This window comes from Condylura cristata, unplaced genomic scaffold, assembly GCF_000260355.1.
Source record: "Condylura cristata isolate star-nosed mole 26May11 unplaced genomic scaffold, ConCri1.0 scaffold00007, whole genome shotgun sequence".
NCBI classification, from domain to species: domain Eukaryota; kingdom Metazoa; phylum Chordata; class Mammalia; order Eulipotyphla; family Talpidae; genus Condylura; species Condylura cristata.
The window spans coordinates 32,617,893-32,644,942 of NW_004567108.1; the positions used below are offsets into that span (position 1 = coordinate 32,617,893).

Consider the following 27,050-nt stretch of genomic DNA (forward strand, 5'->3'; position numbering starts at 1 on the left):
AACATATCTAACTTCAATGTAGGCATCTTGGAATTTACAATTTTATGTGAGATATATTTGTAAATAATTTTGAACTATTTATAACCTTTTGTTCATTTTTACCATCATATTTTTTCCCAATATATTTACTGGATCTTTAGTTTTCTTAAACTGTTGAAAATTAACATTTATAAATGTTGGGTTATAAAGTTAAGGTTTTGACATAAATAAGATTACCTGGTATAAGACTATTTATAATTTATTTTCAAACGAAGGTAGTCATCCATATTTTAAAAATCAGAATTGATTGAAATTCTGATCGTAGAAAATAGTAGTCTTGTTTGGAGATATGATGCCAAAATGCCATCTAGTGGTGGCTTGTCAGTGTCTCTGCTCTTTAGGGTCTATTTTCCAAAGGGTCTATTTTTAGCAAGACTGCACTGTAGCAAGCTGACCTAATGCTTTGACATGGTAACAACGCAATAAGAACAAAAAAAAAATAGGAGAAAAACCTCCCCTTCTCACCGTGGGATTACTTGTGGCTAGAAAAGCTTCAGTATAAATGACATTCATAAAGCAGTGAGGACAAAAACAAAGCTCAGGGTGATAAAATTTTCTTGTTATTTCAAAAGAAAAAAGAATCAAAATGAATAAAAAATGAGAAGAGATAATCTAATACTTGAAATTGCAAAGGAAGCCAAAGAAGAAATTTTTATAAGCCATGAATAAATATTATGGAAATAGAAATTTGTTTAATAGATTTCTGGAAAGAAAGAAGTCCTATATGTTGAAGTTGCCCTTTTGCTGTTCCTATTCAGATCTCTTAACAACCATCCATATCACATCAGTAGCACCTGTTCTATCCTGGTATTTGCACATACAGTCATACAGTCTACATGCCTTCTCATCTCTCTTAACAATCCTTTGTCTACTGTTGGTTCGCTTTCCTTTTACCCTTCCTGACCATGATTGTTTGAATGGTTAATCTTAAGAAAACAAACTATGAGAAACATTCTGTCCTATTCCTAGAAGTTGTAGATATCATCCTTGAGTTTTAGCTAATGAACAGAAAGATTGCAGCGGATAGCTTTCTCAGTTTAAGTAAGCAGAGTACCAAAAATTTCAAGTAGAGTTGACATACTGAACTATAACATCTAACATCAATATATACTTTAAAAATTCAGTCATCAATAGTGTTGTCTTGTGATTAAATGCACCAGGACTTGGAGAAGTTGCTTACTTATCCAAGCTCAAGAAATACACTGTAAGTTTAAAGATAGCAACTTACATTTTTAAGAAATTAAAATTAAAAAAGAGATTCTAAGTGTGAAGAACGGAACAAGTCCTCCTGTAATGTAAAGATAAAAGCAGCCTAAAAAAAATTAAGGTGCCTGACAGCTGCTGGCTTTGATAATGCTTTCCTGCAGTTGTGGTAATAGTTTTTCTGGCCTCAACTATTAGAACAAATTAAAACTGCTCAGCTTGAGTAACTAAGTATGCTTTTTAAAAAAAAAAAAAATGTCTTTCAAACAACTAAAGACCCTAGAGCAGTAGCTGGATGGACAGGGAGCAAAGAAGAGAGTGCAGGGTGAAGCATCTGTTTTTTCCAATTAGAAGCCATACTTTTTGCAGTTTGTCAAAATGGGTAGTGAGGGAAAAATTAGCCTGGCCATCTCAGACCAGTTGGTTTACCTTCCACTTTCATGCTGCTTCTGCAAGCTAAAGGTGTTAAGATATTTAGAACTAATAAAATACCTTTTTAAAAACTGCAGCTATGGTAATTAGAAGTTAAAAGTTTTTCTTTTAAAGATATCCTATTGAAAATTCTCTCCAGAGTGTTGTAGTTTTATAAAAGTCTGCATGGGAGAGAGGGAGTGCATAGCAAATATACAAAGGCAATTTATGACTTGATTTTTTAAATGTTGGTTATATAAAAAATGGCCATTCATTGGGGAATTAAAGCTAATGAATTAGTTATTAAACCTATTACAAATTCCCAATAAAGTGGTGTTGATTTGGCTTATGTATATTTTAGGGTTATTTTAGTTTTTAGAACAATAACTTATAACTTGGTGGTACTTAGGAATGATTTTTTTTATAGTCTGTCAGGGCTTTTCCTATAAAAATCCAGACAGTAACTATTTTCAGCTGTAAAGATTCTGAAGTCACAACTGCTTAACTCTTGGTGTAATGTAAAAACAGCCATAGAAACTATAAACTAATAAGTATGGCTGTTCAGTAAAACTGTATTTACACAAACAAGTGGTGGGACAGATAAAGCCCATGAACTTGATAAGAAATCCACATGCTAAGGACTTAGAACAATGTTTCTCCAAGTATATCTTGCAGACTAACAAGGTAAAGTCCTGGAAATCACCCAACTCCTAATATAGCAGAATTTTTGAGGATAGAGTTTGGCTGGAAATACTGAGATAAGTCTTACCAAGTAAAATGCAAGAACCAGTAAAATTGTTGACCATATTCAGCAACAAATATTTACTACCCATACACCTCACCACCCCACCAGAGTTACTGCAGTGAACAAATAAACAGAAATCCATACCCACTCAGAGTTTAGTCTGTTTAGGAAACAGTAAACAATTCATTAAAAAATACATGACATGATTGACAGTGGTAAGAGTTAGGAAGCAAAAGGAAAATACTGTGTTCTGGAAGTTTTGTATAGAGTGACCAGGAAAGAGCTCATTGTAGAACCTCGGTAGGTCATTGTACGAGATGGGACTTTACTCCTGGCTGGGGGGTGGGGGGGAGAGCAGTTTTAACAGAATCTTTCTGGCTGCTATGTTGAGATTAGGCTATAGGAAGAAATCATTAAACAGGGAGACCAGTGTCTATGTCATTGCCAACTTTTAACAAGAGATTATTATGGTTGGACTGAGATGGTAGGAATGGTGAAAAGTAATTAAATTCTAGATATATTTTAAAGCTAGAGGCAACAGAGTTTGGATATGTTATCAAGTAAAAAGAAATCAAGGACAAGTGTGAGACTTTTGGAAACTTCATCTTGAAAAAATGGAGCTTATGTATACTGATATTAGTAAAACCTCAAGAGCAGATATGAGGGGAAACATCAGCTAAGTTGTAAACTTCAAAATTAAGAGGGTCATTAGCTATTATGTGGGAATAAGATATCAGTGAACTTTAATGGTTGAAATTTATGCTAGAGATAGAGATTTGAGAATTGTTAGCATCTGGAGGATATTTGACACTACGAGCCTGAGTAACTGTTAAGTATTGACAGCAACAAGAAGTTCTACACTGACCCGGGGTACTGTAAGATAAACTCCTGTCATTTGCAGCTACACGAATGGAATTGGGAGGGATCATGTTAAGCAAAATAAATCAGAAGGAAAAAGATAAACATCGGTTAACTTCACTAATATGTGGAATATAGAGAAACCGATCAAACAGGAAGAAACAAAAGTTGCAAGCTGAGGCACACAGCAGAAAAGGGGGAGGGAAGAGCACAAGGGACTGTGGTGATGGCTCATGGGTGCTGTGGTGGTGGGAGAGCTACATCAGAGGAGAGAATTAAAATACTGTCCAGAAATTAACAGCCATGCAAGAAAATATATTTTTTAAAATTAGAAAAGTTTTTTTAAAAGCCAAGGAGATGAGGAAAAACCAGCAAAGCAGGATGAAGGAGTAACCATTGAGATAGGAAGAACCATCAAATGTGGTATCTTAGAAGCCAAATAAAAATGTTGCGGAGAGGAGTGATCATCTATGTCAAATGCTGCTGATACCTAAAAACTGACAATAGATCATTGATGGCTTTCATTGGTTTCACTAGCGTGATGGGAGGAAAAGCCTGAAGAAAGTAGATTCACTATCAACTGGAAAAGAGAAATTGGAGGCAATGAATATGTGCAACTCTTGAGAGTTTTCTCCACAAGGAAAGTGAGAAATGAGAGGGCAGCTGCAGCTCTAAGAGGGGGAGGTGAAAGGAGTGCTGCTGCTGGGAGTGAAGTGTTGGCGCTGATAAACCGCTCATCCCTGCAGAGTTAAAGAAAACACCTCTGCCGTACCTGTGGGAAGAGAATATAGGCTGTTGATAGGTACCATCCATTCCACCCAGCAAGCAGTTATAATCTTGAGTATAAAATGTAATGCCAGGGAATAGAGTAATTGGATACACTTTGTACACAGTAGGATGCTTAGCCAAAAAAAGTCAAATAGAATTAGAATGTCCACAGATGTGACTACTGTGTGCTTTCTGTCATTTTTGTATTCCATAAGGAATCGCTAACATTACAGATAACTTAGACATCAGTAGATATTTTTCTTATTCAGTTTGTCTTATCAACTTTATTGCACACTTGCATCTATTTAAAATGTTTTAAATGCATATTTAAATGGTACAATAAAGTTTACAATTTGAATTCTCTTATCTTACTGGCTTTAATACTGTGCAACATTAATCAAATTAGTAAGCTCTAGTTTCAAAACAGACTTTTTGGTGCATCAATATTTCCATAAAAATCTGTTCCATAGAAGACAAATTGATGAAATTCAGACATGAGTTTAATAACTGAGTAATTAAGGGTAGACTTTATGGGTCAATAATCAATTAAATATGAGATTATTTCATTTATAAAAAAGTAAAAATAGAATTTTCATATGTATCAAAAAGTCCAATCATTTTATACAAATTTGAAAGGACAAGATATAAAATGGTAAGTAAAGTACTATTTAGGTAAATTTAAGTACTTGTCTCTCTTCACTGTGACTCCAGTCAGCAGTGTGAGGCAGCCCAGAGCTAGATTCAGCAGAAGTAGGATTCCGATTTCTAGTATCACAGACAACATGACAGTGTGTATGCTAGTATGTATTTATTCTCAACTTTTACATTTACTAAGCAGCAGACAGCACAGTTAGCATTCACAATCCACCAAGTCCATTTTCATGCACCTATACCTTACGTATGGTAATGAAAACTTGAGTCATCATCTTCCTCAAAAGGCCCATGCATGAGTAATTCTGATAGACTAAATCCATATCAAAAGAATCAGTCTGTTTATAACTTTGTGCTGAAATGGATTAGCATTACCAAGATAACTTCTTTTAAAATTAAGTGTTGATAATGATATAAAATCCAGGATGCATGAGGGATAAAAACACATACGTTGTTTATCAGAATATGCATGTAGAAGCGTCTCATTTTGTGAGCTAAATTAGTTGAATATTAGTTGAATTAAAATGTGGTAAATGTCAGAGTGTCAGTAATATCTGATGGAAATTTTCATGGGAAAAAAACTAATCTATATAAATTGTCAAGTAACTAAAAAAAATTCAAACAAAAAATACATGAAGCAAAATATTACTATCTAAAAGCTGAAATGAAATACAGGTAATGTTCAAAGTAATGTTCACATTTAAGAAGAGGTTGAAATTTACTTCTAAATAAATTATGATAGTAAAACAGAATAGAAACATGTAGGAAAATCAAGTACAGTGAAATATTTTAAAATGAACACAATAGGGCCCTCCCTGGTGGCACAGTGGGTTAAAGCACAGCACAAATATGCAAAAGCCACTTCCGCATGAGTTCAATCCCCACCCCAGAGGTGACCACATGGCGTGGCAGACCTCTCCTGACCCGCCCGCTGCTCCCCTCAGCAGTGTACTTCGTCCATCTGCCTGTTCTGCTCCCCACTATGTCTCTGGTGAATCCTCTCACTGCCCCTGCATCTCTGGCCTGTACCCCAGTTCTGTATGCACAGATAAATAAATCTTTAAAAAAATGAACACAATAGTAAAACTTTTTAATTTACATTGCTACTGCTTAAATCTTACAGTAAGCATATTTTTTAGGACTAAAAATAATTCTACATTTTTTTTGTCATTTTCTAAAACAGTATGGAAGAAGTTTCTCCCTTGAAAGAATATAGAACAATTATTATGAAGCTTGTTCCCTGTACCTGCCTAAAAGAATAGAGTAAATCTGTCAAAAAATATGCTTATGTTCTATACAGTATCTTATTAAGTAATAGGATGTTTAATGTTCTTATTCAAATACTGAGCCTTTTCTCCATGGAAAGAAAACATGTAAGCTAAAAACATCATTTCTGAGACCTGAGGATTATAGTTTCAAATATATTTCAGTCCAAAAAGGAAGGGACCCTTATCTAAACATAACACTAAATGAAACAAAACAAACAACTGAGAGATGACCTGCTATATGGACATGTTAACAATATACTGCAGGAAAAGATCCCTAAGTAACCATACTTCTCTCCAAATTGTATATAAATTAACCTGACAAAGAGTGATTATTAAAAGCTGCCTAAGAACATCATCTTCCACTGTGACAACCCAGAAATGAGAAACCCAAAAGCAGTAGGAAAGAATAACATGTCCTGTCAGTCATCTAAATTTTAACTCTTTATATGTTGTTAATGGGGATACTACATTTATAATTTAGTATTTTCTTGAGGTCTTCAGCACTCTTTTCTCTATTTACTTATTAGATCCTCTGCAAGATACAATGTGTGTCCTATTTAAGCACATATAATTTACCCCTATGCATATTTTATAAGCATTTACTAACTGGAGAGGCCAATATATTATGCCAATAATCAATGCTTACTCATAATAGCAGTAGATACTACCTATTTTTAATAAAATCAGGTGAGATTTATACAAGAGATTCAGCTTTATTATACCTTTTGCTATATTTTAGGGGCTTGCATCTATGTCATTTGAATGCTCTTCTATAAATTTCCTTAGAGTGCTGAGTGCTTCCTTTCCTTCATGAACTTTAATGTTATCCCATTATACTGAGCTCTGGCTACAACGATGATACTCTTCTCATACTGCATCTGTATACCTCATTCCCCACCCATCTTCTGCTGGTCCATGTTGGCCACTTAAAATAACAAATAAATGGACTAAAGACTGTATGTAGTATCAAAACTCCACTAAAAATGTGCTAAGAGAAAAGTTTTATTAATTTGTTGTCAAATTTCTTTTAGTTAGGTAAATCAAGAACATATGCTAATTAGTGTTTTACATGCAAATTAACTTGCTTACCTAAAACACCACTGCATTTTCAAGTTCCCATGGCTGGTTGATAGGAAGGGTAAAGAATTCCACATTGAATGAATGGTTGCACAGTTGATGGGGGGATGGGGAGGGGAGTTGTGGAATAAAGGATGTGACAAATCAGCAAATATTTTTATGTCAGTTGTTCTTAAGAATGAAGCATGTGCTCCTGGCTTAATAATCCTATAAAAGTGTTACTATAGCCCTAAAAAAATTTGGTTTTTGATTTTACATAAAATAGAGTTGACTATGAAGTCTAAAGATTTTCTATTCTAAAGACTGAAAAAAAATTTTAATGAAAATTCATTTATTAAGTTGTTTTGTCAGTTCATACTTTTATAACCTTGGGAAATGTCCATTTCTTTCAATTTAAGAAGATATTTTTCCCACAATTAGAAAAAACTTTCAAGTAAATCTGTCCTCAAAAAAAATTCAGATAGTTAACATAAGTCCTGTGGACTTATATATTTTAGAACATACCTCATTTAAGAGGTGTAAAATGTCCTTAATATTACATTTATCCCTTTTATATTTAGTGCTATTCTTCATTTATTCTAGTTGTTCTCATAAAATATGTAGTTTATAGAAAATGCTTAGATGATTGTATTTTAAAGAAACTTAAAAAAGATTTTAAAATGTGCCTATTAATTTTTTCTTAAACACTAAGATTTAAAGAGTTTCTAAATCTATGCTGAAATATTTAAAATGAACTCTAAAGTGAGTTATATATTGTTTACAATATAAGGATTCTAAGAAATACCCATTTTACTTTAAGGATTAATTACCTTGACATTAAGGTAATTCCTTGCTCTGATACAGTTTTCTATTCTCTGAGGTGGGTTTCCTTATCTAGGCACACAGTTTATTAAATATCTGATAATGGCTTGAACAAAGTGTTAAGGAAGTAGGGGACAGGAGCTCCTAGAGATGGTTTAAACTAGCCCCTGGAAGATTAATAGATATTTACTTGGCTTAGAAAAGAAGTACAGTGTAATATCAAAAACCAGAGATAGCATAGTATGTTATTTTGATACTATTTAAAGTGGTAGAAAATATGAACAAGTTAACATTTGAGCAAAGTGTCATGTAAGATATACAATATATCTATCTTTAAAAGGGTTCTTATAACCTGTAATTTCTTTCCCGGTAAGCTATTTATATAACAATGAGGGGGTTTCTGGGAGCTTCAGAGAAGGAAAGAACTGGGCTGAGCAGTCTTCAACTGGAGTGTAAAAAGTGAGCTGGTGCTTTCTAATTCTTAAGGAACTGAGATAAAACACGAAGGGCTTATGAAAGATCAAATAAGAAGGAGATTACTACTTTCTGCTAGCAAGAAAGGGTGAAGAATAAAAGAAAACCTGCCTTTCAGGAAAGCAGATTTTAAAATTCCATGAATAATTCTTGATATAATGGAAAATAATAATCCTTTAAATTTTAATGACATTCATGCTGAAATAAATTATGATTCTAATAGTGTAATCTTTTCACTGAAAGATTACTTCAAGAAAACGAACTGGACAGTTGGTTTGTATTTCTGCGACAGTTGTTATTTTCATTTAGTTACCCAATATTGATTTTCTGACATCATATATTTGCATTCCTTTCACTTCCCCCGCTCATGTGAAGGCCCCATCTCACCTGTGAGTCATCAGCTGGTCCCTTGTGCTCAACCCACCTCTGTTTTGAACCCTTTTCCTCTCCCTCTCTACCTTCCAGCCTCAGATCTATAGTTCCTACAACTTTTGTCTTTTTTTTTTTAAACCCCATTTACTTTAGGCAGATAAGTGAAACATGGAAATGAGAATGAATGCTTATAAATGCAATTTGCCTGTCAAACTACTAATTTTGCCCCTCAATTCATCTTACAAAGAACCCTACTTTGTAAGTTTCACCAACTTTAGAAAACTTTTAAAACCATGGTTTATTTTCAGCCATTCATAGTCCATGTTATGTCAAGGAGGGATGATGTAATATGACCTGAGAGGGAGGCACAAGATTGAAATAATTTGTTTTCATTGATACTTGCCATTTGATAAAGAGAATATTTTACTGATTTCACATGAGTGGACTGATGTAGAACCAAATTTTCCAGAAAATTGTTTTTCCTATTAAATTTCGAGATGGTGAATCTTGAAAAACGCTAAGCAGAAGCCAGGGATAATTACCCACGTTGTTCACTGATAGTTCTAGCCGCCCAGAACATCTGTGTGCTTAGTAACTAATCTCCAGCATTCATATCTCACACCCAACACTCAGTATTATAGCTACCTACTATATACTGATATTAGCTGATACTTTGGGTTAATGTATCCATATATAGTGCAATGCATTTGAACTTTTTCAAGGAGGGCATATAGAGGAAATGAGTTAGAGGGAGAAACCACCTCTCTCCCAACCCTTCTCTGGACACCTGCATTTCCCACTGCCTCTCCAACTCTCAGGAGTCCCTTTCACATAACTCAGCAGCAGATAGAGTACAAGAATTCTATGAAAATTTACAATGCCATCAATCTGAGAAAAAAAAATTCTTTTCAAATAGCCCACTAAATTCTATAGCAACATTTTACCTTCAGATGAACATGCAAACCCCAAATTTTCTAGTTCAAGTAAGACAAACCTCAGTGTTTATCTCAGCATTTGATTCTATTTTCTAGCTGTAATCCATTTTAAACTGAGCTTACTATGGACAGGAATTATTAGTAACTTACTTTTATTTCTCTACATTTCAAAAACTAAATTGGTACCTTAATTTGGATTGGTGAATATGTCATAAACATTACTTTGCATGGGCAGCCATTCTAAAACCAGTGACAATATTCAAATATGACTCCTTAATTTAAAAGACACTTTCATAAATGAAATTAGGTGGGTAGGTAATATAGCAGGACACCTGAATGCTGGGATAGGCTTCTAGTTGGATTAGTTAACTAATCCAGTGTAGAATATATTTAAGAAACACATACTTTGATGAAATATATAAAAACTACTTTGGTGAAATATATAAAAACTAAAAAAATTTAAATTTAAATTGGAAAGATCCACTCATTTTACCAGCTGGAGGTGAAAAAAATTACTTAAATCCACTGTTTTGTCCATTTTAATACAGAAAACCTAGGAGTATTTAAATATAAGAACACAATGAGCAGAAAGGCAAATAAATGGCTTGCTTAGTTCTATTACTGGCGTGTCAGACCCTCCAAAAATATAGGAAAAGTCTATACAGCATAAATGTGTCAAGATTTTTATTTTTCAGATGTTGCTTTTAAAATAGCCCTGAAAATTATGTGTGGCTGACTGCAGTTCTGGTTTCTAAAAATGTATATAGAATGTGGAATTTAATTCTGTAATACACTATACAGAGTTCGCTTGCCCAGGCTTTTCTACTTACATGTTAATTCATTCTTAATAGTTTACATGATCAACCATTTAGAGTTGATAATTTGCTTATATTACTGTAAGAAGTGATGTTATATTTAAACAATTATGCCTTGAGATGTAATTAATGTTTCTATTGCTTAAAAAATATAATAAAAATGGAATTTGGGGATAAAGTTAGAAAAGCCCTTAAAATTTTCTGCCTAAATTTAAATGATGTAAATCATTCTCTTACCACTTAACACTGATCACTGAACTATTTCTAGAATTTTTTCTTGACTTTGTCAAGAGTCAGTACAGCTCAGCAGCCTGTGACTCACAAGGTAAATTGACTTGAGTTTTAATATAGGGCTGTTTTTTCCTTTGTTCACGTTAGGTTCAAAATATATAAAGAAACTTCAACTTTAAAGTCCATAATCAATTTTCAATTCTAACAGACACTTGGTGAAGAGAAATCAAAGTTCCTTTACAAGTGACCATTACAAATCTATTTACCATTTTAAACAGAACTACAAAAAGATGAAGAAATTGACAACTTTGAAATTATTAAAGAAAATGGATCATCACACCACATATTCTGTCAAAATTATATGCTCAGGACCCAATATGTATATTAATGGAGAGAGCCAATAAACTTTTCTTCTGCAACTCTTCTTTCAGACTCAGTCAAATTGCTTAATCTTTCTTTTTATCAGTTAGATATCTTTCATAATTTACAGTTAAAACATTTTGCTGTACTTTACTTATCACTGATGAATCATTTTTAAAATTTTCTATAGTCTACAAAATAAAAAATAGGATGGTAATTTTTTTAGAAGAATTCTACTAAAAGCTGCTGAATAGGAAAGTAAATTAATTTGTTTTACATAATTATAAGTTTTAAAACAGTCTATTTTCAGATCAGTATTTTACAGTATGGTGTTTTCTTGTTTTGTTTTACTTCAATAGCCTTTTATGTCACCTCGGTACCCTGGAGGTCCACGGCCCCCACTGAGGATACCTAACCAGGTAAGGTTTTTGGACTACTTAAGGGTTCTAGGTTTGGTTTTTTTTTGTTTGTTTGATGGTTTCCCAAAAGAATAAATTTTTAGGTAAATATGTTAAATGTTACAAATTTTTCTTATCCTACAAAAATATTACTTTAACCCTTATAATCTATTTAAGGGTTGGCAAACTATCCCCCCCATAGGTGGGCTATTTTTGTAAATAAAGTTTTATTGGAACATAACCACCCTTGTAATATTTGTGTTTTCTTATACACTGCAGGAGCAGAACAGCCTATCAAACTGCTACCATTTCAGTAATCATAATAGACTTAATGTGGACTTCAATCTGAAATACTTACAATCTGAATCTTAATGTAATTATTTGCCAACCTTTGGAATTTTTCAGATACTTTGAATCTAATTTTTTCAACAAACAGTTCTGGTAAATGCTCACATAAAAAATAGCAATGACATTTTATGTGAACATACCTTGGTTAGAGTTCATGTAATATGCTTTCATTACCATGGCTGTAACATTCATTTTAGTTTTTCCCAACCATAAAGTTATTATCAGACATATAATTAAGTACTTCTATAGTAGTAAAATCTATTAGTAAATAAGCCTCCTAACTTCCATTTTCCTGCAAGAACTCTAAGGTGCCAAACTTTCATCCACAAGTTTTATTTGCAACAAGTTCATTTTTATTTTGGGATGTAGCAATGTGCACCTATATAGTAATAAAGAAATTGAATACTTAATTGTATGAAATATTTACTATAAGTACTTGTTTTGTCACTTCCTTTCATGCTGTTCTTTGGATGCTGCAGCATTTTCCCAGACTGAAAGCAAACCCTGCTAGCCCAGTCGTTTGTTTTTTGTTTCGTTTTCACTCCTGTTTACTTCCTTCCTAAGCAAAAATGGGGAAAAAAAGCTATGCTGACTAATAAATTTGATGACAACAGAGCTCTGTTGCTGCTCTTCTAACTGTTCATGCAGTGTCTGTGGAAAGCCCCAGATTGCCGTGCAGTGCGTGCTGGGGTCCCCCACCTCCCACACTCTCCTCCAGTGGAGAACATTAAGCCTGGAGCAGTGCCAGGCACCTCCCGGCTGCAGGGCTGGCAGTCCTCACACTGGCAGCTGGAGTCTCCTCTGCCACACTGAATCTACATTCAGTACCTAGGCCAGAACATGGCATGAAACAGTACAGGGAGGTACATGGAAGCAAAGTGTTCCAACATACGGCAATTTCTTTTCTGCGGGAGAAGCTGCGTGTGTTTGTAATCAGATCTATGTGGGTGTCTCTATTTGACTTTTTAAATTTGTTTTGAAGGGTAGAGAATTGTGTTGCTGGTCATGTCTCCATGGTGTTTTAGACATCCTATTCATAAGTTTATATGAGTACCCTGAAAATCTAAATGACGAAAATGGGATTTTCTTATACAAATGTGCTACTTTTTTTTTTTTTTAATGACATACATACTCTGTGAAAATCTGATAGAAATACTTTTAGGAGAGGAAAGGGTTGGTACTGAGGATACAGAATTATAAATCTAGACTGAAGTTTTTTAGAAACAAATATATAATGCTTGTGAATCTTTTAAAGAGGCAATAAACAAGTTTAAAAGTAGTAACAGTTTTGGGACAGACTTCCATTTCCTCAAGATTTTTAAACAGACTTTACATAAACATGTAAAACGAGTGTGGTCATTGTGTGGCTCCTTTCGCTCCTCCCCCACAAATATAGTTGAACTTCAATATTATAAACATCTAACTTTCAAACTTGTGACTTACATTAATACTATTTTCCAAGAGAATTTTCTAAGCAATTTATATTAGTAGTATAAACCTACCATTAAAACTACTTAGGAGCACAATCTTTTCAAACAGCAAATATAGCTCATTAGTTTCTTTAGTCATTAAGGTAAAATTGTAAAAGTATCTTTAGTTATTAATTGAAATGCTGTATATTAAAACACAAAAGTGTTGAACAATTTGATTTAACCTTCATCTAAAATGTCATAAGCTAATGAAACTTTGTCTTATTGATAGATTACATCTGAGAAAATAAACATTGAAATATTAACTTCAATAGTGTTGACTAATCATTTTGAATATGTTAACAGATCCTTCAGAGTTTATAATTACTAATAATTAGGCTGCATATTTTCAGTTCTCCTAAGATAGTTTCATGATTCTAGGCTTAATTCACAATGGGCTCTATTTTTTATGTATTGTAGAAGTTGGTATTTAGATGTGGTAAAATACCACTATGTCAAAAAATATAAGAAGGATAGTAAAGGAAAGTCAAATTACAAAAATACGCAAGATGGTGAAGAATAAATCTAAGTGTTAACATGAGACATGGAAACTAAGTGCAGGTCTTTCCTCCTATCATCCACACCTTTTACCTCTGGTCCTTCTTTCTCCCTCTTAACCTCAGAAATCTCCCTTCAATTATTAGTGCCCACTAGTTTATAATTACTTTGCTGTATCAGTTCATGTGGCTTGATTCTTTACTTTATTCCTATATGAGAAATTGCTCTGCATTTGCCTTTATCTTCTGTACTAGCTTTGCCATGCATAATTTACTCAAACTCCTCTGTTTTGTTGTAAATTATAACATTTTACTTTTCCTTATAGCTGAATAGCATTGCATTGTATATATATCAAGAGGTACTTACTCTAGGCATTGTGAAGCATGTAATTTTCTGTGTTGGCATTTTCATATACTTTGGATCTATGCCTAAAAAGTGGGATTGCTGGATCATATGATATATCCACTTAGTGGATACATCACTTTTAAGGTAGATACAGTTCTTTTTCTAGTGTACATCACCACCAACAACTTATTAGGGTCCTCTTTGGTGTTGAAGAATCTGTAACTAGGTGTAACTCTTTATCCCTCTCATAGATAAAATTTCTAATCAGAAATATTCACAGTATTCATTCTATAATGAGGAAACCAATACAGACAAATACAGAGATTATTAGTGAGTGGTGCCAAGATTAATTCTCTAGAATTTTTAATTATTTTCTCTATTTCTTAACCATTTCTGAGTGTCCACAGTATGTGGAATAGAAATAACAAAGTTTAATGTTATGACCATTCTATATTCTAGAAGTATTTCATAGCTGACCATTCTGAACCTCTCAAAGATCACTGCCTAATAGTAAATGATTTTGTCAAAACAGTGAGAAAGTATACACCCGTTAAAAGGTATGGCATAGAATTAAGTTTATTGTTGAGAAAATACTTATAATACATTACTACATGTCAAAAAGATACAAAACTTGTATCACTTTTACTAGACTATTCATGTGCGCCCCTTTCCCCAACATGTGTTTGTCTTAAAGTCTGTAAGGACCATATTCTTTTTATTTCTAAAGTTATTTCATGTGTGATTAAAGAATCACTTTTCAGCTAAAAGATATTTTATCAGGAATCTGAGCAGGAAAAAGAATTGCTGAATACTTAACTTACACAGAAAATAAATTTTCTATATCCGTAAGTTACCAAGATGATGCATTTTAAACAAGCTACATACTCTTCCTTACATGTTCACTGGCTTAGGAGAACATTCCACACCAATAATTTTCTGACTTGGAAAGTTTTCACATGTAGAATTTGACTTTTTTTAATATCACTATAAAAACATAAAGTCTTCAGAACCAAAATATGTGTATAAGGTCAAAATGAAAGCTACAGATAAAACCTCAATATGTGAAGGAAAGTTCTGCCTTTCATGAAACTTAACCAAAGTCAGAAGTTTGGGCCACCTGAGTGGAAGTTGTTAGTAATAGACTGAAAAGTGACTGTCAAGAGTAGGCAAGCCCATGTATAAAGAGATATTATGTGTATTCCCATCAAGTAGACATACTTAATACTGAATTAATTGGTAATTGCCAATATTTAGACATTTTTACCCAAAAAGATAATTTTATATGATTCAATCTAGTATTTACTGGATAAAATAGATGAGCGGGGAGGTGTATTTTATTGTTAATAATAGAGTGTGTTACAATTATCTCATCAGTAGTTTTATTTTCAGTCATAGGGAAAGTCTTTTATAGGATAAGGATGTGTGCCAAAAATTTGCCACTAAACTAGTGTGAGTGGAATACACCTAGCATGTTAAGTATATATGAAATATTACTTAACTATAACTACAAGAAATGCAAATTTGGTTTTCCTGCTAGTAAGAGTTTACCAAATGTTACAACTACACCACTATGGCACAAGCCATCACCTGGTTATCCCATCACTGATAAGTGCTTTAAACATTAGAAATTTGACTTACTATAAAAGATAAAACTGATGACTCAACAGTTATTTATATGACTGTCATTTTTAAAGACAGTTTGACATGAATCAAGATTTGTGTAATATTACACAGTGACAATAAAAACAAAAGCTCATCAATTGTTACTATATGCTAAGATAAACAAGAAAAAGTAAAATTTTGAAGAAAATTGCTTCTTGTGGTCAAACAATGTCTTCAGCAGGATTTAGAGATTCAGAATCTAAGTTGAGCATATACAATTCTAATCATATGGAAACTTAAAGCAAGAACTCAAAGCTCATAGATAATGTCATATATTTTCAGTCCTCCTCTTTGTAACTTTCGACAGCATTGACCACATCAGAGTGAAACTCTCCTCATGCTTTCTAAAATGTTGGTTTTGGACCCTTCCTCCTAATTTCTTACCTATTCATTTTTTTTTCCTTTTCCACTTATTCTTAACTTCTTAGTCTTATTATATTTGATGTTTTTCCTTCTCATTCTTTGAATTTCATAGGCACAAATATGGCCCATACTCTGAATTTACCATCTGTTGGGCACACAGAAAATAAACCATAATCATAAGTTCAATGAAAATGACAAATAAGATCTTATAAAAGTACATTTGAAACCCTCACCTGCACATGAAGACATTAAGACAGAAGCAGGGAGGATTCATACGAGGTAGCAGAAATAAATAGCAGGGATACTGGTTTATATTGAAAAAAATACACTTACTGAGCAAAAAAAAAAAAGTAAAAAATTTTAAAGATAATGAAGATATAGAAGGTACTAAATTTACTAAAATGGTTAGAGGAAATAGCAACATAAAATGGATGAAGACTAAAAATAGTCCTAAGTTTTGGGATTGGCTTGGAAAATATTGAATTGGTGTTGGAGATTGTGAATCTATGGTTATGTGTAAGTACCATACACATACACTGAATTAGTCTTAAATGTATGTGCATATATACACACATAGATATTTGAACTCAGCATCTATTGAGTTGTCCTAAAAGCAGAGCAGCCAACAATGAATACACCCTAAGAACCTAAATTTAATGCCTAAATACTGTCTCCACTGAAAGGTGTCAGGACTCTTTGGAGAAAGAACTGATTCCAGAGCTAATCCAGAAAAAGTATGAGCTGAATCTTATGCCAGTTAAGAAATGCTGTATATATAATGTGGACATGTCAAATGGACATATCAGCTTGAAGAACCTCCCACTGGCAAAATTTTGATAATTTAAATGTTATAACAAGTAATTTTAATAGAGGTCAGTGCATTGCAAAAGCAGGAATCCATACTTGAATAGTAAAGAAATGTTCTTCCTTAGAACAGAACCAACCAATAAGCAGAGAAAGAACAAGAGACATGGAATATGTCCTTTTCATAATTATCATAGTTCTTTGGAGTTGAAAATGGATGCTAACTTTGGTAGGTTGATAAAGTGTTGATGAGGGATGTGATACTGGCAATCTTGATACAGTGCCAGTACTAAAATAATATGTTGGGAACAATATTGACCTTATGGTAGACACTAACAGTCATATGACAAAGGCTATTACTACCAAGTAGTGGGATGAGTAAGCATCACATACTCTCTAATGTGATACACTGAGTTTAACATTTTCCTGGTATTCCTTCTATGAGACTAGGACCTGAGTCTGGGTCAAGAAGAGACATCAGAAGATTGTCCTAGAAAATTTAAGACCTGTTCTATAAAATTGCTGAGGACATGCTAGGTAAAGGAGGGCTAAATAATTGTTTCTGCTTGGAGGAGCATAAATCTAACAACTAAATGCGATGTGTATTTCACAAGATCCTGGTGTCAAAGAAAAAAAAAAAAAATGTTGAGACAAATGACAATTTGAAGATCTGTGATGGCAATGGATGATAGTGTGGCGACGCTGATTTCCTAAACTGAAAACCTGCATTGTGGTTATGGAGGAGGATATCCTTGCTTATGAACTGTTCAGTGTATTCTGCTATAATTACAGGTGATGCAGTATAATGTCAACAACTTGCTCTCAAATGGTTCTGAAAAAGACTTAGAACAAGTGTCTGTATAGAGAAGGAGAAAGGTGATAGAAAGTATATATATAAATGATGGGACAGATGTGGTCATAGTGTATGGAAATGCTTTGCAGTGGTTATACAATTTTTCTGTAAGTTTGCAATTTTTATAAAATGTATTTTCTGAAATAAATAGGAGAACTTATCCAGACAGGGGTATATGAAAGAATTTTGTTAAGAAGTAATCCCCAGAAGGGTGAGGGCCCAGTAGACTGTGCTTAAGGAGTATGAGTGCCATGTTCTTGGCTGTGCTATGGGACAAACATCCTGCATCTCTGAATCATATACAGTGATGTTAACCAGTGTTACCTCAAAAATAATCACTAACTGAAATCTAAAATATGTCAGTAATAGCCACTTAAGGGACTGTGATTGCTGTGAGAGGATAGTTTAGTTTTAGGTTAAATTATTGTCGTTTAGATATGATTAAACAAAGTCATGAATTGAAAAAAATATGGAAGTCATGATTATACAGCTAGAAGTTAGAATACAATGTGGCAGCAGCAGGAAACTAGGCTAGGAGAGTAAAGAGAGAACAGAGCCTACAGTAGTAACTCAGGTAAGTATGCACTTAATGTGCTTGTAAGCAAGGAAGAAAATTACAAAAATGGTTTGAGAAATGACAGCCCTCTACTACCTTTAAGTGATACCAAGTAATGAAACAATTTTGATGTGGATATATAAATTCTTACCAAAATTTTTTGATGTGTTTAATTCATTTGAGAAGTTTTATTCTTAAATTAGTAGAAGCTTACAGGAGTTCTTTCCCAATTATGTATCTACACATAAATAACCCTCTATATGTGTATGTGTTTATACATACATACTTCATAGGATTAACAGGCTTAAATCTTTCATAACTTCGTCTACACGCTGTGCCAACAACTAGCAGAAGCTTGCGGTCCAGGATGTACTGCTACATAAATTAACCCCTATCTGTTCACCTCTACCTTTTTCAGTTCTTGCTAGCTTTTTCCATACAGCCAGATTGTTCAAACTTAAGTATTTTTCTTAATAGTTTTTTGGGGGAAATGTAGCTGCAAATAAATATTCACTGGTCCCTTGGCATTTTAGTGCTACTGTTATAGTCTCCAAGGAACAAAACTACAGAAATACAATCCTTACATTTAAGAAGCAAAATTAGTTAGAAGCAAAATTAGCAATACCCTTGCTAAACTAAGAGGAAAGGCATACTTTTCAGGTAGAAACAGGACAATTGTTTGCCTCCATTTTGTCCCCCTAAAAATACTAATTTTGTTAACCACAAAATTTAGCAAAGTAGAATCCTCTGAGAACAAACTTTCACTAGGTATACACGATACATCAGTAAACTTAGTATTGTAAGCAAATGTGAACTACAAGAAATCTCGTCACATACTCAAATGCATTTTGTAATTGTAAGTATTTTAGATGTGAATTAAAGGACTTGTTTTATATTTACAATGTTGCTTTTTATTTTGTTTACCTACTATGCTAGGCACTTGGAGGAGTCCCAGGAAGTCAGCCATTACTCCCCAGTGGAATGGACCCAACTCGACAACAAGGTGATTACTTGAAAGTAAAATTGATGCCCCGAATCTCAAAGATCCTTTAATTTTTTAGGAAAATTTTGTTTGTATAAATCTTCCATGATTATACCAGTTGCTTTTGTTTTTCAGGTAGCATAGTCAAGTTGAGTTTCATTTTCAGCTTACTCTAATTATGCATCATGGTATCAGCAGTGCTAACAAAATATAAATCTTTGGATATTATCCTAATAATTTGAAAACCTTACATAACTTCTAACAAGTAGGAATCAAAGTAACTATATCACTTAAAATCTTGTCTTCCTTTTTCAGATGGAGATGTTAGTCCATTTAAGAAATAAACAGGAGGCAAGAGATGCTGAACAATAAAGGACTTGATTAATAAAGCCCAAAATCAAGTCCTTCCATAAAAATGTTTAAGTACCACAGATATATGTGATATATGTGACCTTATTGTTCTGTCCTAAGAAAAAAACAATGGTGGGAGAGATGTCATTGAACACAGAATCGGAAGAAATGTTCACTCTTGGGGTCACTGATTGTGTGTGGGGGGGGCGGATAGGAAGGTACTGGAAGAGATAGAGCAATAGCCATGGCAGCCGTGGTGAGATGATGCCAGTAGCTCAGAGGAGGCTGCTGACCTCTGATTTAGAGTCACGCTGACAGCACCGCTAATAGCTGAATTATTTTTTTAGGACATCCAAATATGGGTGGGCCAATGCAGAGAATGACTCCTCCAAGAGGAATGGTTCCCTTAGGACCACAGGTAAATGATCAGCACAGAAAGCTAAATGCTGAGGGTCTTTTTGTTTTCATTTCATATAAACTCTACTGTTTGCTGTCTCTGATTATACATTAAAGGCATGATATATAAAGGGACCAATACCTTTAGTTCATTCTGTATATTGTACAGAGATACATTGCTGTAATTATTTAAGTGACTTATAGTATTTGCTATGAGGAAATATTAAAATGTGCAGTAATTATAAACAATTAAGTTAAATAAAAATGAATTGATATTAAATATTGAATATTAAAATAAGAGCATAAACATATTACTGTGTTTTAAATGCCAGGGGTAATATATTGTCTAGCATCATTTGGAATTAAACATTAAAACAGGTCTTTCTGACCAAGCATAGTTTCATCAGTAGGTATCAGATGTTAGCCTACCTCTCTATCAAAACTTCCCCAAAAGTATACACTGAGGTTGAACCTTTCCTGTTTAGTGCCATCTTTAAAGTATGCTGTTACCAGCTATCATTTATTTTAGCTACAATCTATTTTTGTCTCTCTTGGAAAAATTGTATGGTGTGGTGACATGCATTTGAGGAGGTGTGATCCTATGCCTTTGAAACATAGTGCTGTAAACCCGTGTCAGCTTGATGATTTTTTCAAATGCTGTATTTCAAAGAAACTAATCCAAAATCCAGACTGTTAAATTTCTACTTGATGGGTCAGAGGTTAGCATATTATAAAACTGGTTAAAAGAATAAATTAAACACACACACACACATATATCTTTTCCAAGAACTACTTTGTAAGTGACAGCTTAAGAACTTGTTTCATGTAGCTTCATTTTAAAAATGATTACTTTGTGTTGTGCCCGAAAGAGACAGAAAATAAGACAAAGGCTCAGATAATGTGTCCTAGGCATTTCTAACATACATGCAATAGCATACATATTAACCATATTGTAACATGAGGCACATATAACCAAAAATTTCAAAAATACATTTTATGTAGGGAAAAAAATCCACTATATGAAATATGTAATATCCTGGAAGTCCGAAAAAAAATTGTATTTAGGCTTAGTTTTTCCCAAGATCTTATAAATCTAATTTTTATATTTAAAAAAAATTATTAATGTTGATTTAGGTGACCAGCCATCATTAAGCTATTAACAGAAATTATAATTTATAAAAGCTATAACAGTATATTCAATGAATTGTCCTAATCTTTTTAAAATAAACCAAGTCAACCATTTTAGCTGTTATAGAACTTGAAGGCCCTCAAAAATGTGCATGATATACATTTTTAAATATACATTAAAAACTTTGTACCTATAATTAGTTATCATTCTTCATTCAGTTTATTTTTCAGCTAACTTCTCTTTAAGCTTTTGTATTCCCAGACCATTATTAACATTTGTAATAACTACAGCCTGATTTGAGTCAGTTTTGCAGTACTTGAAATATATATCAATTCTTAACTAACCTATATGAAAATCTAGATCTCATCTGAAAATGAATAAAGGATACTGGACTTTGTGTTTTTAAAATATATAGCTATATGTTTATCTGTTTTGTATGATTGTTAAATTACAACAGAAATAAAACATTTCTGGTGAGTAAAACAGTTCTGGTGAGTAATCTCTTATTGAAAAATATTAATAACTAAGTAACATAAATATAAATTCCTTAAATTTTCAGACTCAGAGTATTTTTTTTTTGGATTGATATTCTTTCTATGTGATTTGAAATATAGAAAGTGTTTTGGTATGACTGTACCTCAGAAACCAAAAAGACATACAAGAAGTTTTTTTTAAATCTCAGTATACAAAGTATAAAAGAGGAAAGGAAATTATTTATACCTATTATATACTTAAAAGTAAACAACAGGATTCATTCAAAGGAATGGTATACAAGATAAAAGTGAGGTATAGTAGTTAGAAATGAGAGGCTGTTGAACAGTATTTACTCATAACATCTGTACATAAACTATGAAACATGTAATAAAGATTAGCTGTGGCCCTCCCTGGTGGCGCAGCGGGTTAAAGCACAGCACTGAGAAGCTAAAGCCACTTCCGCATGAGTTCGATTCCCGCCTGCCCCGGAGGTGACCACATGGTGTGGCAGACCTCTCCTGACCCACCCGCTGCTCCCCTCAGCAGTGTACTTTGTCCATCTGCCTGTTCTGTTCCCCACTCTGTCTCTGGTGAAGCCTCTCACTGCCCCTGAGCCTCTGGTCTGTACCCCAGTTCTGTATGAATAAATAAATCTTTAAAAAAAAAAAAAAGATTAGCCGTGTTTCTTAAAAATGAGAAAATTTCCTAATAGACATTTGACTATACTTATGTTATCCACTGCTTCTGCTTTTTAATAGGTGAATTATAGAAATGTGTCTTGCTTTATGCACAAGTGAAAGATATTTTTATCAGATAGTATTTCTGTGATTTGTTGAGGTTAAAATAAGGGTGAAAAATAGTGGTTATCTATTGGAATGAGCAAACCACTTGGGAAAAAAATGTATATAATCTAATGATTCTTAGATAATGCTAACTTAAACAAAGTGTACACCTACAATAAACATGTGATTAATACTCATTGCATGCATGAATCAAAAAATAAAACTTTGCCCAAAGTCGTGGTGTTTTCTTTTAACCTTTAAGTTATTGTAAATCTAACTTGCGGTAATAGTTAAATTTACATCATTATCCCTTCAAAAGAAAAGCATAATTATATAATGAAAAGATTATCTAATACATATTTGAAGTACTATTTCTACTTGATTTCAGAATAAACTTGTGTTCTTATGCTCAGTGTCATAAAATAGAAAAATTCACCAAACCTTCCCAACCACTTCTGATCCCTCTAGAAATCCAAAGCCTACATAAATGAGTTGCCTACAAGTAGAACATACCAGATTCCTAAATCGAATAGTTAGGGTAGAGAAATGGTATTATGGGAATATCGTAGGCTGTGACGTAAAAAGAGTAAACTGACTTTTCAAATCTAAGATGGGAGGTAGAATTCAGTTTGTTGTAAAGAACTTTGTAGAAATTAAACTGCCCAATCATGGAAAAACTCTGTATAAACTTTCCAAGCAGAGTCTGAAAAGCCATTTTGTCAGGAACATTGCATTGGGAAAGAGATTAAACCAGATGGGATTGTATAGCTGCCATCAACTTTAAAATTCACTGATTCTAAATTAGCTCTTCCCATTCTGCCTTTGTTGTTACAACTTGGAGAGCCAGTTTTTTTTCTTATGTTTTCTTTTTACTTTAGGTTTTTCACAAATGAAAATATTTGTTATATCAATCTATCGAGTCACGTACTAGGTGATTTTTTTACTCATTCCCTATGGCACTTGAGCACTGGGTTATACAGAAATGAACAAAACAAATTCTTACCTTCAAGGTGCTTACTATATAGTCAGAGATGCAGATAAAGAAAAATTTACACAGTAGGGGAAAAAAAACTCAAAGAAGAAATATGCATAATATTGTCAGGGAGTCATTACATAGGCAAGTGAGTCTGTTAAGATAGAGTACTCAAGAGAATCTAATGACAAAAGAACGCATTTAAGTTGGCCCCTTCTAACTGTGGTAAGAATGTTAGCACCTATAATTTTTCAGCCCCAAGTAGCATGCTTATCATGCACCAAGCACTCTGATAGGTGTTTTCTATTTCATTTTATCCTCCAACAAGCTATTATGGAAGATATTATCACTTTACAGTAAAAAAAAAAAAAATTAAGGTTGAGTGGGTAATTAGAGCCACTGGGCCACAGTCACACACAGCAAGATGGGTAGAGGAAATGGAGCACTGGCAACAGATTTCACTCAGTATCTTTTTGTGTGCAGAGCTGTAAAGAAAGCTAGTTTTCTGATAAAATGAAATACATAGCTTCTAAGACTAAAGGTGCGGTAGATGTTCCTTGTAAAGATTGCTATTATACTTTTATCATATAGATTTGGTTCCCCATGAGTAAACTTTCTTCTCAGGGGCTTCTCAGAATAATGCTGCTACCACCATCATGTTTGATGCTGAGGTTAAGGAAAATAGCTAACCTTTTAACCGGTGACTCAAGTAGGGGTAGAAACAATTTTATAGTTCCATAGCACACAAAATTGGTATGTTTAAATAAGATTTCCTGAAAGTAAAAGTAAACAATGAAGAGCATGTAACTAGGTAATTTAAATTGTAGCCTATTCTCTGGAGTTAACAGACTTGTCTCATTGAATGTTTCCTTTTTCCTTGTCAGCTTGGCAGCTACTGTATGGAAGGCCAAGAGGCTGAGTGTAAATATATTGTGTTTCCACACCTCAAGAAACCCAGTAGTTTGGGAATAAGGGGAGAAGGCAAGAATTACAGCAAATGAGAGTAGGAAAAATAGACTGGGGCTGATTTGAATAACTTCGTAGGGCCATGTTGAGGCTACAGACATGGATAGGTACAATGGGTCATCATGGCTTTTCAGTGATATAAATAGGACTGAGTTACAAACCCATTGTTCTAGAGGCAGTACAGAGTATAAACTGGGAGAAGAAAAGGTTAAGTCAGAGAGAAATTGTAAAAGTATTCTCAATAAATGACAAATCTCAAGAGTATTTCATAAGTAGAACCAATAGGCCTTGGAAACTGACTAGGTATAGAAATTGAAAGAACCAGAGAGAAATGGGAGTAGTTCCTAGAGATTCTTAACCTAGACATTAAATGGAAGGTGATGCCTCGGAACTGCCTGAGGAAGTTAACCAACACAGACATGAGAAAGGAATACTGAGTTTACTTTTTGGTATGCTGAGCATGAAGTGGTGTCTAGATGGAAACAATCCATGTGAAATTCAATGTATGCGTTATCTAGGTGCTAAGGGGAGAGGCATTCCTAGAAATAGTTGTTGTTGAACTAATGGTAGCAGATAAAATTACTACATGTGTAGTAATTTTTATCATAAAGAATGTTGTGACTAGAGCTTGCAGAAGAGCAATATTCTAAGAGCTAGCAAAATAAAAGGAGCCATCAAAGGAAATTGAAAGACAATGACAGAAGTTGAAAAAACAGTGGTGTCCAACAGCCAAGCATTTAAAGTCAAACTATATTAATGTGAAAACTACAGTGAACTAACATTATGTGTGTTAAAACATTAAAAATATTTTTGTCCTTTAAAGCACATAATAGATATGGACAGAAGCCAACTGAGTCATGTAATTCAGCCGTACATATTTTGAGAATGCCTTAATTCTCATAGATTTGTATACGACCACATTTTCCTATATATTGTGAACAGAAGTTTACATTCACCTTTCTTAGGTTGCTTTTACCTGCTCAGGTGTTTTCAGACTTTATATATGTGTTCTGGGTCTATCAATCTCAAATATGGTGGCTGAGTCTTTAAAAACAGATTTGGATTTACAAAATGTTTATTTGAAAAAGTTCACTGGTTATAAAAATACTAAAAGATAATTGACTCTTGTAACTTTAACTAGACCTTAATCATTTAACCTCCAAATGATTTTACATATTCATGTAGCTTTTAAAAGCCACAAAAGAGAGTAATTGTTAAAATAGAAGCAAAATACAAGAGTGGACCCTTCAGAGAATGAATTGCACAGGCCTTATCCAGTCAGAAGTTATCTAGGGAAATCATTAACCTGCTCTCCTTTCTTTCCCCCCTCCTCTTTGGTTTTGTTTTTTTGTTTTGTGGTAGTCTGACCCTTGGTTATCATTACAGAACTATGGAGGTGCAATGAGACCCCCACTGAATGCTTTAGGTGGCCCTGGGATGCCTGGAATGAACATGTAAGCAAAATGTTATATTATCCTGTTCAGTAAAGCGTTCTATTTTCTGTCCTCTAAAGTAACAGGGTGTAATGCTCAATTTCTGTGAAGTATAAAATGAAACTTGTATAAACTAAACCTGAGATGTATTATTTGCTTCATTTTCACAACCTATTCTGTTTTTCCTCCTTCCTTTGTGACTTTTTTAAATTGTAAAGGATTTTTATTTTTTACACCAGATTTTAAACATTATTTAATAATAAGTATATATCAGATGATATTCATAGAAAACTGTTGACAGCTTACTATTAATTATTGAAATAAATCTGCTGTTGGATTTAGGCAGAATTCTCAAAGAATGAAATCCTTTGTTTTGTTTCTCTAAATGTCATAAATGCTCTAACTTCTAGTCTGATTTTCATGTTTTGTTAATTATCACAAAGATGAGTCTTTTACAAATAAGCACATAATCTCTGTTTAGTGTATTCAGAAGTGTGCAGACATGGTGACTTAACTATACACAGTTACATATTGCTAAAATGAAGTTAACATGTTGGGATTATAAACCATGTACTTTTAATTCCTTTAAGTATATATATATATATACATACATACAAATACTTATACACACACACACACACACACATTCTACTTTTGCTTTGTTGAGGCTACTATCAACCCTGGAAGTTGCCTATTATGTTAAATTTCCACATGATAAGGTGACTTTTCTCTTGTATATTCAACATACATTTAGATTAAGAAAACAACCAGCAACTTGGTTTTTACTGAAAACATCTTTCAAGCCCAAAGAGAGTAAACTTCCCATCAGCCAATATAATTCAATTCATTAGGGAATTTTTCATCAACTTTCCTTCAAAGTTCCTACACATGTGATGCTTGATAGTACTTTTAATTCATTTACTGAGTGGGTCAAGTCCATGATTTGGCTGAAAGAAAGCTTAGGAGAAATAAAGTGTTCATATGGGGTGTAAGGAGTCTTCTGAGATTTTTCCCATCAGTCTGCATGTTGGTTATTTACATATCAAATTAAACAACTGTGACATAATTTAATGGTATTAAAACATACTGTGAGATAAATTCTTCTGATGCATATGAGGTTTTGGGTTTTGAGTTTTGGGGGGGGGGTTTGTGTTTTTTTTTGTTTTTTTTTTTAAGTTTCTGAAATCTTTTTCATGGAAAGCAATTTTGCCTAAAATAGAAAATAGGTTAATAGGTGAGTACCGGTCAGACTCAAAACTA

The 27,050-nt window shown here is 33.4% G+C and overlaps 1 protein-coding gene across 2 annotated transcripts in view; it reads left to right on the forward strand.

Moving 5' to 3' along the window:
* Nucleotides 1-27,050, forward strand: part of SSBP2 (single-stranded DNA binding protein 2) — a 245,209-nt gene that overhangs the window by 179,590 nt on the left and 38,569 nt on the right. Inside the window, exons 6-9 of one of the 2 annotated variants that reach the window (XM_004678159.2) lie at nucleotides 11,368-11,427; nucleotides 19,241-19,307; nucleotides 19,985-20,055; nucleotides 25,720-25,811. In XM_004678159.2, the coding sequence (XP_004678216.1) occupies nucleotides 11,368-11,427; nucleotides 19,241-19,307; nucleotides 19,985-20,055; nucleotides 25,720-25,811 (290 nt within the window). The remainder of the gene's footprint in view (nucleotides 1-11,367; nucleotides 11,428-19,240; nucleotides 19,308-19,984; nucleotides 20,056-25,719; nucleotides 25,812-27,050) is intronic. The other variant, XM_004678160.2, reaches the window with a different exon arrangement.